This window comes from Pelodiscus sinensis, chromosome 27, assembly GCF_052426305.1.
Source record: "Pelodiscus sinensis isolate ZL-2025 chromosome 27, ASM5242630v1, whole genome shotgun sequence".
In the NCBI taxonomy this organism is placed as follows: Eukaryota; Metazoa; Chordata; order Testudines; family Trionychidae; genus Pelodiscus; species Pelodiscus sinensis.
Window position 1 is genome coordinate 8,229,808 of NC_143078.1, and position 12,092 is coordinate 8,241,899.

Genomic DNA, 12,092 nt, shown 5'->3' on the forward strand with positions numbered 1-12,092 from the left:
TTTCCTTGGCATATTTCCCCCCATGAACAGGTCTAATGGCGTAACAGCCCTGCAGTAGCTCCACGCGCTCTGATGCTTACTGGTGATATACTCCACCACAAAGTCAGTTCCAGCAGAAAAATTGTGACTCCAGGTGATGTTTGCCCAGTTACTGTTAGGGAAAGCTTTTACGTTCCATATGGATGATCCATTCGTGGCTGGTGGACAGGTTAGAACAGGAGTTAGTACTTTGGATTATACACACATGGACCCTAAACTCACCTCTGGGTTGGACAGTGGTTATGAATTACAAAAGTTAAAGCCCCTTGCATTAGTGGAGGACATGCCTTGCTAGCTTACGTCTGCAACAATACCTAAGGCACATTGTATTCGTTAGTAAATTCAGAACTTGGCTGAAATCTTAGCTCTGATCCTTCACTTTATGGCTGTGTTTAAAATTGAGAAAGCATCACATCTTGTGTAATTCGTAAGTCGGTTCTTAAATTCAGAGAGGCTCTGCCTTATGTTATTGATAGATCAATGTCTGTATCGTAACTATTATGGTCTGGCTAAAAGAGTGCCTAATCCAAAGTGAGAGAAGCATTCATCAATGCATTATTTACTACCACAATCTAGAGGAGGGAGTAGGAAAGAGCATCTCCACGTTAATAATCTGCAAACCACAAGTTGGATCATGCAATCAAGCTTTTCCTAGTAAAAACATAAGTGGCTTTCAAGATGAGGAATGTCAGTATTACTCAGGAGAGTGCATAAATATCTTCCTATTAAAATACAGCAAGTTACTGTGACTTGCATCTGCAAAGGGCCTTAGACAAAATTACATTGTGATATTTACATCCCACCGTTGTACAGACTTTGGTGTTGCAAGCTAAATGCAGGTGGTTTCTGACTCCTTTCCTGTACTCAGAAGAAAAAGTTTCATTCTTAAAAAATGGAAGATTTTTCCATAATATAAATGGATTGCACAGGGACATCTCCTTCTCTATTTTTTTCAGGGCCATGCAATCCCATTGGATGCTCAGTGTTCAGCCATGGGAAATGGAGTAACTAGAAACAGCTGCAGGAACCCTGTCCCAAGAAATCATAATTAGGGCCCCCATCCTACCAAGACTCACACCTATAGTTAGCTTATGTGTGTGGGTGTGCAGACGCATTAAAGCCAAAGAGACTACTCATGTTCTAACAGTCTGTGTAAGATGGGGGTCCAACCTGTTCTAGCTGTTACAATGCAGCTGAGTGTTGAGAACTTCTATGATTATATTGTGCATCTGGACACCTGTTGTTTTTCTTAAATGTGCAATTGCCGTAGTCCGCTGACTGCAGGAGAATTTCAGCTTTCAGTTAAAACAAAAAATGAGGTTTTTTTTACCCTTGTTACCAAAAAAGCTTGAAAATATATGCCCAATGTGGCCTAAAGGCTCTGAATCCTAAAAGGCAAAGGACAAAAACTCCGAAATTTGATCATTTAAATAAAACCCTTATGGGGGGTGGGGGCTCTCATGCATGATTTTTGAACAACTGGGACAGACAATTCTGGGAGCATAGCACGTAAAATGGACTAAGGACTAGAGGTGGAGTCAAATGAGAGAACAGTTTCTCACCATGGCCCTGTTTAGGAACATAGCAGTTCCTATTGATTTCTGCCTGGTGAGATAAATTCAGCCAGAGTCTCAGTAACCAGCAGGGTTATTGGGTCAGCTGATGAAGGGGTAGTTGATGCTTCAAGGATCATTGTGTGATTGTGTTTTTGTTCTGACCCTGGAGCACACTGGATGCCTGGCTGACTTCCCAGAAGCAGAAGAACTTTGTAAAAGACTTTCACAATTTTTCTGAAAAATGTAAAGTTTCTGCATTTCATCCTAAGTTGACAACAATGGTCCATTTTCACAATTTTTCACTTAAAAATGGTCTGCATTGTGAGCATACAGCTTAATTTTTTTTCCAATTTTGAATGTCAGAATTCAAAATTCATTTCAGCTAAAAAAATCAATTTGCTTTAAACAACACAAAAATTGCAAATGCATTTTTTTTGTATATTTCAAAGTGACAATGGTGGAAACCTAACAAAAACATATGCTTTCCAAACAACGAGATGATAGCCCAGAATTTATTATTCCCTCCTCTTAAAATTACACTGCATTACTTTGTCACAACACTGGTAATAAAATCATCTAGGCTAACTGCATGAGCAGATGACCTCTCTGCTTATGTTCTGATGCATGGTTTGAGATTAACATTGCTGATTTCTTTAGTTTGTTTGGTTCATCTGAGTCTTTTCCAGTGTTGCCTTCTCTGTATTGTGGTAGTACCCATTACTTATGTGATACTGACTATTTTCAATTTGTGTGAACATTTCTCATGCAGTAACTTGTCTGAGACTTTTCTGGTAGCAGCTTCTATTAAGCTGCTTAGTTGTGGAAATCCTGCGACAATAGGGAACAGAGTCTGTATTTTGCCTTGTTTGCATGAGAAAGTTGTGTTGCCTCAACTTAAACTGGTGTATACATTGATCTGGTTAAACCAGCTCAGACCCTTTACGGATGCTCTCATTTCAGGTAAGAGTAGCACACTGCAATTTAGCTTAAACGTGTTCCTAATCAACCGATCCATCGGTGAATAGACAGGGGTTTGCATTGGTTTAACGTCTTGGGTTAAACTAGTGTAACTTTGTCATGTAGATAAGGCCTATCACTACTCTGGAAGCTAGAGAGGAACATAGGTTCTGTTTGCATCTAGCAGCCCCAATAAAAAAAATCCTCATGATTTTTATTACTAGTCAGTGTGCTGCCTTTCCTCTGAAAGGGGAGCTGCAGGGATCTTTTGCACATGTGATTCTTTGTCTGAGCTGAAACTTAACTGTGAACTATTTTGATTGTATTAGCTTCTGCCACAAACTTAATGCACTTTTTGGGTTAGTGAATACAAATGATAATGTAGTCATTTATCAGTAAGTACCCATCTATTTACCAGAGATGCAATTACTGTAACTTTCTCTTAAAAGCAACAGAGACCCCTCTCCATTTTCCCTGTCAATAAATTAAGGATATTTAGAATCATGTTACATTAGGAGAGTCCATCTCCATGGAAATGCAGGATGTAATCCTTCCACTAGAGGCTGTAACACATGATAAATTGATCCGGGCCCAAAGGTGGAACTTGTCTGTATCTTACAATTTTAAATACTTCCGCAAATTTCCCCTGAGTTATAGAGCTAGACTACACTACTAAGAGAGCAGTGAGCATACGCCAAAAGAAACCCATGCACAGGTTGGCTAGCTCAGCTGGTAATAATAATAATAGAATCCCTTTTCACAGATAGCAATAGAAGATTTAATAATATTTTGTGGCCTGCTGAACTATCTCCCAAGGAATTTAAAACGTTTTGCATATATTAATTATAATCACAACACTTCAGGAGGCTGATATTCTGCCCATTGTAAAGATGGAGAAATTGCAGCACTGAGACGTTCAACATCTCAGTGAGGCTTATCCAAGATCACACAGGAAATGGGATTAGAACCCAAGCTCCTGTAAACTTGTCCCGTGCTTTGATCCTTAGATCACATTCCATCCAATTTCTTGCTAAGCCACCCCCAAACCACTAAGAAGTCCCTCACTCGTTGGTTTTAAAGCAGTGGGGTTTCAAACTTTTTTTTCTCTTGACCCAGTTGAAGAAAATTGTTGGTGCTCACGACTCAACATAATTTGCCTAGAGTGTTGGCTCTGGGGTGGGGCTGAGGATAAGAGCTTTGGGGCGTAGGAGGGGGCTCCGGCTTTGGGGTGGGGGTCAGGGCTGGGGCAGGAGGGGCTTACCTCAAGTGGCTCCCAGTCGGCAGTGCAGCGGGGATGCTAAGGCAGCTTCCTGTCTCTCCTGGCACTGCAAACTGCGCTGCCCCCAGAAGCAGCCAGTAGCAGGTTCCCAGCCAATGAGAGTGTGGATTTCGTGCTCGGGGTAGGGGCAGTGCACAGAGTCATGTGCGCTCTTCCTCTCCGCCGACTATGAGCCGGGCCTGCTGCTGGCCACTTCTGGGGTGCAGCACGGTTTGCTGTGCCAGAACAGGAGGGAGCTGCCTTAGCACCCCCGCTGATCCTCCTGCAGCAACGAGACCCAGCGCCCGACATTCCACAACCCAGTACTGGGCTACGACCCCTAGTTTGAAAACCACTGGTTTACATGACCTCTTGTGCAGCTTGTTAATTACAACCCTTGCTGCTGAGTGTGACAGGAAATAGCTGAAAGGCCCAGCTACAGTTAGACGGGTTAGAGGAAACAGGAAAGCGTAGTACCAAACTCCTGCTTAGTGGTGGCTGTCGGAGCACTCTCTGGAGTGGTTGTAGTGCTGGCGACGGTTGTAGTGGTTGTGGCAGCTGTTGTGGTGGTGGCGATGGTTGTGGTGGTTGGAGTGCTGGTTGGACTGATTGGCGTTGTAGGCAACGAGGTTGCAGCTGGGAGAGGGAAATGTAAAACACTGCAATTGTAGCAGAGGTTATACGCATGGCATTTGCCACCCCCAAAGGCTAATCGCACGCCTGAGAGAGAGCGCAGAATGGCGCAGCATAACGCAAAGACAAATGAGAATGGATGGGAGCTGGGGGCTGAGGGGAGGGGGGGACCAAACTGAACCATCTGAAATGAGCGAACGAAGCTGACTTTTCATTCTTTCCACGTGCACATTTCTAGCCACGGTTAGGCACTTCGGCGCCAGCAGAGGTGGGCGTGTGGGGGTGCCTGGAATCTCTGGGATAAAGGGACACGCGAAAAATGCCGTAGGTGAGAACCGACACGTGAAAAGCAGCAGGCAGTGGGTGAGCTTGGCTCCCAAACAAACAGCTCCTAGTCTCGTTTTGGGCTGGCTGTTGGTTTTATTCCCTTTCACGTGGCTTAAAAACTTGCCCCTCTTTTCAGCTGCTCTGCCTTAAATATCCCCCACCCGTACCCCTTTTGGGTTTAAACAGCAAGAACTGGCATCCTTGGAATGAAAATAAAATATGATGAACAACAGGGCCAGTTTCTGCTTCCCGTTTTCCACCCAGTGAAACTGAGAAGAAACTTGAGCTCAGAGCAGTCAAGTTCCCTTTAAATAAGATTTATCTCTTAACGATATATAATAATCCTCTTTGGCACAGACTAGGCTAAGCAAAATTAAATTATTTTAGCCCACTGTGAACTAGACCAACAGCGTTCCTGAGCTAATGGCATTCTGCTTGTAGACATTTGAATTATTTCCATTCTAGCTCTATCTTAAAAATGCTGGAGCCGGGGGGAGCCGAAGAGATATTTGTATTAGAGGAGGGACGCAGCTTTCTCTTTTAATCTGGTAGGCATGTCTTCAGTTTTGCTTCCCACCATCTGCCTTTTCTATGTACGTATTTAAGATGAAGTTTGCATCATCCAGACTTTCTATACACCATTCTTTTCCTCACTCCAATTAGATCCCTCTTATGCTGTATTTCAGGAGAGAAAAAGGGTTATAGAAATAAATTATGCACACACATATTATGCATCAAGGAAGGATACATCCCTTTCTCTCCTAGTCCCTCCACAGTTGTAATGCAAACTGAAAGAACACTTAATCCTATGTACTAATGGTCCAGTAGTGGATTTTTTTGTGCTTGAGATCACAAACTGAATTACGGCATTTAAGAAATCCTTCACTTTTTGGATCCGCCTATACACTTTTGTGCCTTTAGCTAGGCAGGTGACACTACGTAGCTCTTGTTAATAGGACTGATTGGATGAAATCCTGTGGCCTGTGTTGGGCAAGAGATCAGACATGTCATTGACAGTGGTTCCTTCTGGCCTTAAAATCGATTACGAAGGAAGACAGAAGGGTTATTTTGCTATTTGAAGAAGCACGTCCAAGTGCTCCTTAGTTATGAATGAAGGTCAGGCCGTGTGAAATGTTTGCACCCCTACTTAATAATCTAACCCTCAGACAGTTATTGCCTTTGGCTCAGTGTGGATTTGATCAAATAGCACTTGTCAGAAAAATTAATCCCAAATTTTGCTTTGTGATCCTTGTACGGAAGGTTTTCATAAGATTCTCCCTTGCTAAGTGTTGTGATTTGGTGAGGTGCAGTGTCTCTATTGGTCATGAACGAGAGTTGGCAGAGGTTCTATTTTAACTGTGATCTTTATCCAAATAAAACCAACTTTTGGGGAGGAGTTTAAAAAGACAGCCCAGAACCTAGCCAGATCTTTGCCACTTCCATGTTTCCACTTATACTGGATATACAATTTGGCAGGTCTTGTGCCCAGGCAGAAGCCAGCTGATGTCAGACCCCCCCCCCCCCCGCCAGGATTGGGACCTTATTTTGGTTCTTTAAAGAGGATGCTTCTTTGCACATGACTCTGCTACATTCCAGGTCACTCATTGCTCAAGGTTCAGAGTGTGTCTCTGAGCTTCCCACAGGCTGATAGAAGGGTTGTGTACATGTATCATGTACATTTGATGGTTTCACAGCAGCCAGACCCAAAGAGTCCTACCCTGCCAATTTCCCCCCATCACATGGAATGATTAAAACACCAAAGCAACATTAAAAACCCCAGTGCCCCACTCAAACTGAAAAGGAAACAATTTACAGTGTGCAAGCAAGACAACACGTCTTCCCTTTCCACAATATCGGGTCGGGTACAGATCTTTAGCGCTCAGATACAAACACAGCTACAGCCAGCATCATGCACAAGCACAGCCGTGAAAATAAAGCCATCCACCTCCCGCCACCCCCATGTCAAAGCTTTGATGTTGGTGAGGAAGCAAGAATGCCAAACAACACGTGAGAGAATCCAGAGAAAATGCAGCATGTCAGACCCAGAGCTCAAGTCAAAGAACCACAGGACTTGTGCTTGGAGACTTACGGAAGACATGTAGAATGACAAAGGCCTTTTTTATTTGATTAGGCCACCCCAAAACAAATGCCCCTTTGAGAGCAGGAGAGGCCTGCTCTCCTACAGCTCTTCTTCATAACCAATTACAAGATCAGGGGTGTTTCTTATGCCCTGGGGCTATAAGGGACAAAATCTTGCACTGGGCCGAGAAAAATTAACAGCACTGTTTCTGTAGATTCCTTGCATTTTCCTGAAGCCCAAGAGAACAGAGTGGCTACTGGCAATATTAACTCAATGGACTCTAAAATGATAACCCTCTGTATACAGACTTTTGAACACACGTGATGAAAAGACCCAGAATAGGAACCAATACAACCTACTGATTTCTCACAACTTCCCTGTGAATCACCCTAACCCCATTTTACTGTGGGAGAAATCAAGGCACAAAGAAGTCACTTGATCAATGGCAGAGATATCCGTGGCAAAACTGGCATTAGAACTCACAAGGACCTAATTGCCTGTCCTGATACCATACCACTAGTATGTGCCTCCTGCTAAATCCTTAAAGGTCTATTTTGCACCCAAGGCACTTGGCAGGATGTAAAGTCTGTTCTCCCCTCAATGCCCCTTTCTTGGTGCATGGCTTTCTGACTTGGTGCTCGGCTTTCTGAATGGCTCAGCAGCGTATTATACTGGCTGGCGTGTGTTTACTAATTCTCACATTACACTGCAATCCTATCTATTTAAGAAAACCCAAACAGGTGGAGTTCCATTATCAGAGTGGTCCCGCTGCTGCAGGTGTCCTTCGCATCCCAAGGTGACGGCCTGTTTAAAGAAAGTCTGAGCTGTGCCTCGCAGCTCTGGCTGACAGCAATGACAGGAAGGATTTGCCCAAAATGCAGCAACACCGTTGAACTCTCCATTGGAAACACTACCCCAGGGTGGCGCCATCACATTGTATCAGGGGAATGCAGTATGCCACTGCAAGTTGGTGTGAGAGATTGGGTGTGTGTATGTGTGTGTGTTTGCGGTGTTCATTAAAATGAACCATGATGTCAAGCCTGTGGCAGACAAGGGACAGGCAAACGTAGGATCCTTAGATCCTGGAACCCCATAGCTCAAAGGTGCCCCAGATGGAGCTGTGAGAAAGAAGCAGGCTATCAGACAGCACCCCCATGCTGCACCACTAAGAAGATCAAAGTGGGAGGAAGGTGAGACTCCAGCTGGAGGAGCTGGGAAGGAGAGCACATCCCTGGGTTGGGGGTGATTTAGCTTTAATCTGCCCAGGAGGGAGACAATGATTCAAAGCTAGCACTTCATTGGGTTTTTAATATGAAATGAATCTTAAAGAATAGCTCAGCTGGTAATTCGAGGGGGAGGGGAAGGGGAGATTCTCTGCCCTTTGAATTCCAGCCCTTAATGAGGGCTGACTTCAGACAGGAGTGGGATAAAGGGTGACTTTGACAGAGAATCAGAGCTGCTCTGAATATCAGGACCATTAAAGACACTGTCAGGGGTAATGGTCGGTCAGGGAGCCAGTCTGGAATGAGCGGCAAGGGAGCAGTAAAAACGACACTAAAGTATTAAACCTTTACAAGTGTCAGGATCTCCAAGCGCTTTTACAACTTAACGAAGCCCAGCCTGTGGGAGAAAGTATCATTGTTGCCAGGCGGCAGATATGAAAATGGAGCCACGGGGAAATGAAGAATTTTTCGGAAGCACCTAATGGAGGAGCACAAGTCCCATTAACTTTCAAGGCCCTTTCAGTAGGATCCATGTTCTTTAGTCACCCGGGTGCTTTTGAAAATTCTACTCTATGTTTTAGCCGGCACAAAATAATGAACTTTGGCAGCATGCCTTATTTAGTCACCGATAGTCCCAATTTGCAGGCCCCAGCAAGGGATTTTAGCGACTAGGGCCAACAATTTCAAGTGCGGCCTCTGATGTTCAGGAGACAGGAGACACGTTAAGTCTGGTTTTCAAAAGGGTGGGCACTGACTGCTCTAGTTGAAGTTAATGGGACCTGCAAGATCCTCAGCAAGTCTGGAAATCACAGGCCACTTTTGAAAACGTTGCTCTTAAATGGCAGGGCAAAACGGCACCCACCAAATCTGGAAGCCCAGGTATGAAAATCTAGAGCTAATCGATTTGCCCAGGTTCCAACAGCAAATCAGAAATAAAACCCAGGAGTCCGCTGTTGTCTACCACTTCCATTTCCCTTGCTCTAAATCACTGGACAATTCACTCTCCCTAAAACACAGGATCAATAATATGTAAAGCACCATCCTCAGCATTGCAAAGCCGCCTCCTTGTCAACTCTTCTGAAGGCCGGATAGGCTCTGATCCAGATGGACCCTGAGCTTTTGTGAGCCCAGTCCATCCTCTCCTAAGCTTCCTTCTACAGATACTGAGGACGCTGCCAGAAGATGGAGTCCCAGGGGTGAGGAGCAGTTGTTCGGATAAAATGGATTGGAAGTGCTGCAGACACACTGGCTGCTGGAGTTAATAGGCTAATTAATCCAAAAGTAAATGAGAGAGACCTGGGACATAATGGATTCTTCATGGCATGCTGACTCCACTTAAGCTCTTTGCTGGAACCTGCATACGCTAATAACCCCATCACTGTTTTCTCCCAAGACCATTCAGATCAACAGCAGGAATGGAGAGTTGACAGGCGCCTACACTCCATGTGAGGAGAAGGTTTATCATCAGGCAGATGGGCCCATCTTCTGTGCTACAATCACCGGATTAGAAAGTGGGGAGTCCTACATAAAACCCACTTTCTAATCCGGTGATTGTAGCACAGGCTAGAGATTCATGGCTATCTCCCACTCCTCTATGAATTCAAGTCCTCAGAAACCGGGGGGTGCAGTCCTGAATGTGCAGTGAAATATGACAAAACCATGCACACCCCTATTGCTCTTTAATTATTTAGAGAAGCTTTTAATGTGCTGTTAGGCTGCAATCACTACTTTACCCCTGAGCATTTCTATAGAATCAGTAGGCTTGGGGGGAGGTGATTAATTTTTTATGAATTTGGATGGATAACCAAATGCATTACCAAGAGATTTTTTTCTTGCCTTGTGAATTATTTTTTTTTTGTAACAGGAGGAAATTGTACACAGAAAAAAATTACACTAATTTGTTCAAATCTAATAACTGTAGAAAACCCAGAAGGAAAATCAAGGGATGGTTTTTCACATTAGATTGCCAGATTGAACGGCCTGCATAAAAGAGAGGTCTGCAGTTTTCCACAAGGGATACTTTTCTATCATTGTCAGGAAATGTCTACACTGCAGAGTTTTTGTGCAAAACCAGTTGTTTTTGCACAAAAACTCGCGGAGCGTCTACACCTCAAGCGTGTTTTTGAGCAAGAAAATTTACAGAACCTGAGGGGTTTCTGCGGTATAGATATTCCTCTTTCTACAAGGAATAACTCCTTTTTGCACAAGAACTCTTGCGCAAAAAGATGTGTGTGGATGGGAAACAGGGTTTTTTTGCGCAAAAAGAGCTTATTGAAAGAAGCATGATGTGTGTCCATGCAGTATGGATGCTCTCTTGTGCAAAAGCGCATCTCTTTTCTGATGTGCTTTTGCAGTGTGGACATGCTCATGTGCAAGAAGTTTTTGTGGAAGATCTCTTCTGCAAAAAGCTTCTTGCGCAAGAAGCTTGCGGTGTTGATATAGCCTCTGTGTCTAGTGTTAAGGGTGACATTCTCCCCAACTCTACTCCTTTTATCAGAGTGTTGGAAGAGACCTCAGGAGGTCACCGATTCCAACTCCCTACTAGAAGTAGGAGCAATCTCAACTAAATCATCCCAGCCAGGACTTTGCCAAGCCGGGACTTAAAAATCTCTAAGGATGGAGATTCCACCACCTCCCTAAGGAACCCATCCCAGTGCTTCCTCACCTCCCTAGTGAAATAGTTTTTCCTAATATCCAACCTAGGCCTCCCTCACTGCAACTTGAGACCATTGCTCCTCGTTCTGCCATCTGTCACTACTGCAAACAGCTTCTCTCCATTCTCTTTAGAACCCCCCTTTGGGTAGTTGAAGGCTGCTCTCAAATCCCCACCTCACTCTTCTGTTCTGTAGACTAAATAAGCCCAAATCCCTCAGCTTCTCCTCATAAATCCTTCACTCCAGCCTCCTAATCATTTTTGTTGCCCTCCACTGGACTTTCTCCAGTGTGTCCATCCTTCTTGTAATGGGGGGCCCGGAATTGGATGCAGTACTCCAAATGTGGCCTCACTAGTGCCAAATAAAGGGGAATAATCACTTCCCTAGGGCTGCTGGCAATGCCCCATCTAATGCACCCCAATATGCCATTAGCCTTCTTGACTACAAGGGCTCACTGTTGACTCATATCCAGCTTTTCTAATCCCCAGTCCCTTTTCTGCAGATCTACTGCTTAGCCAGTTAGTCCCCAGCCTGTAGCAATGCTTGGGATTCTTCTGTCCCACGTGCAGGATTCTTTTCCTCGTTGAACCCCTTTATAGAAGGGGGGCAAAGGAGAAACCAACAAAAATCAGCATTTAGCCATTTAAAATACAATCCTTTCGAGCTTGGAAAAAGCTTCCAGTTTTAATCTGTACGGTATTATGTGAAGGAACAAAAACCATTTGGGTTTTTGGTTGCAATCTTCTACAACAGTGCTGCAGGGATGCAGCTCTGTGTGAACTATCAAATGTTTTGTTTCTTCCATATGTAAATGAGACCCCTTTGGGTTTTTACACGGGAATCCCATCCTTGTGCTGTGCCCCTCTCTAGATTTGGCATGGTCATGAAATGTAAATCTGACAAGATGAAGCGTTTGGCTTGATTTCATTAACGTCATCTGATTTCCCATACACAGTTGCAACAGACTTGGAAAAGGGGGTGTTGGTCATTCCCCCGTCCACCCCTGCAGTCCCCCCAAAAGGACCATTTTTGAGTGAAAAAGATCTTGAGATTAGTAGCAGTTTCACTGTAACAGAGCATCCAAGGAGCCAAGAAAATCTAAGTTGCTGAGCAGAGAGATGAGTCTTTATAAGAAGGTCAAACAAAATTGTACTAGAAACCTACACTTCTTAGGATGATAAAGAGCCTTCTAGGTCAAATACAATTAATATCAGATGACACCAATAATCTAATCCTTGCAAGCATAAATCTACTAATCATACCCTGGGGCACAATGTGGAGTGAAATTTTAAACTGCTACAAGGGCGGTGATTTCTAATTCTAGTCTCATGTATCCCTGCTACTTATGTTAGACCAGAGATGGGT

The 12,092-nt window shown here is 44.1% G+C and overlaps 1 protein-coding gene across 24 annotated transcripts in view; it reads right to left on the reverse strand.

Moving 5' to 3' along the window:
* Positions 1-12,092, reverse strand: part of NFASC (neurofascin) — a 209,342-nt gene that overhangs the window by 27,058 nt on the left and 170,192 nt on the right. For 17 of the 24 annotated variants that reach the window (XM_089773610.1, XM_089773609.1, XM_089773606.1 and 14 more), the window contains 2 exons: positions 4,288-4,446; positions 81-197 (listed from right to left, as the gene is read on the reverse strand). The exons of 6 other annotated variants lie outside the window; for them this stretch is intronic. In XM_089773610.1, coding sequence (XP_089629736.1) covers positions 81-197; positions 4,288-4,446 — 276 coding nt within the window. The remainder of the gene's footprint in view (positions 1-80; positions 198-4,287; positions 4,447-12,092) is intronic. One more of the 24 variants, XM_089773612.1, reaches the window with a different exon arrangement.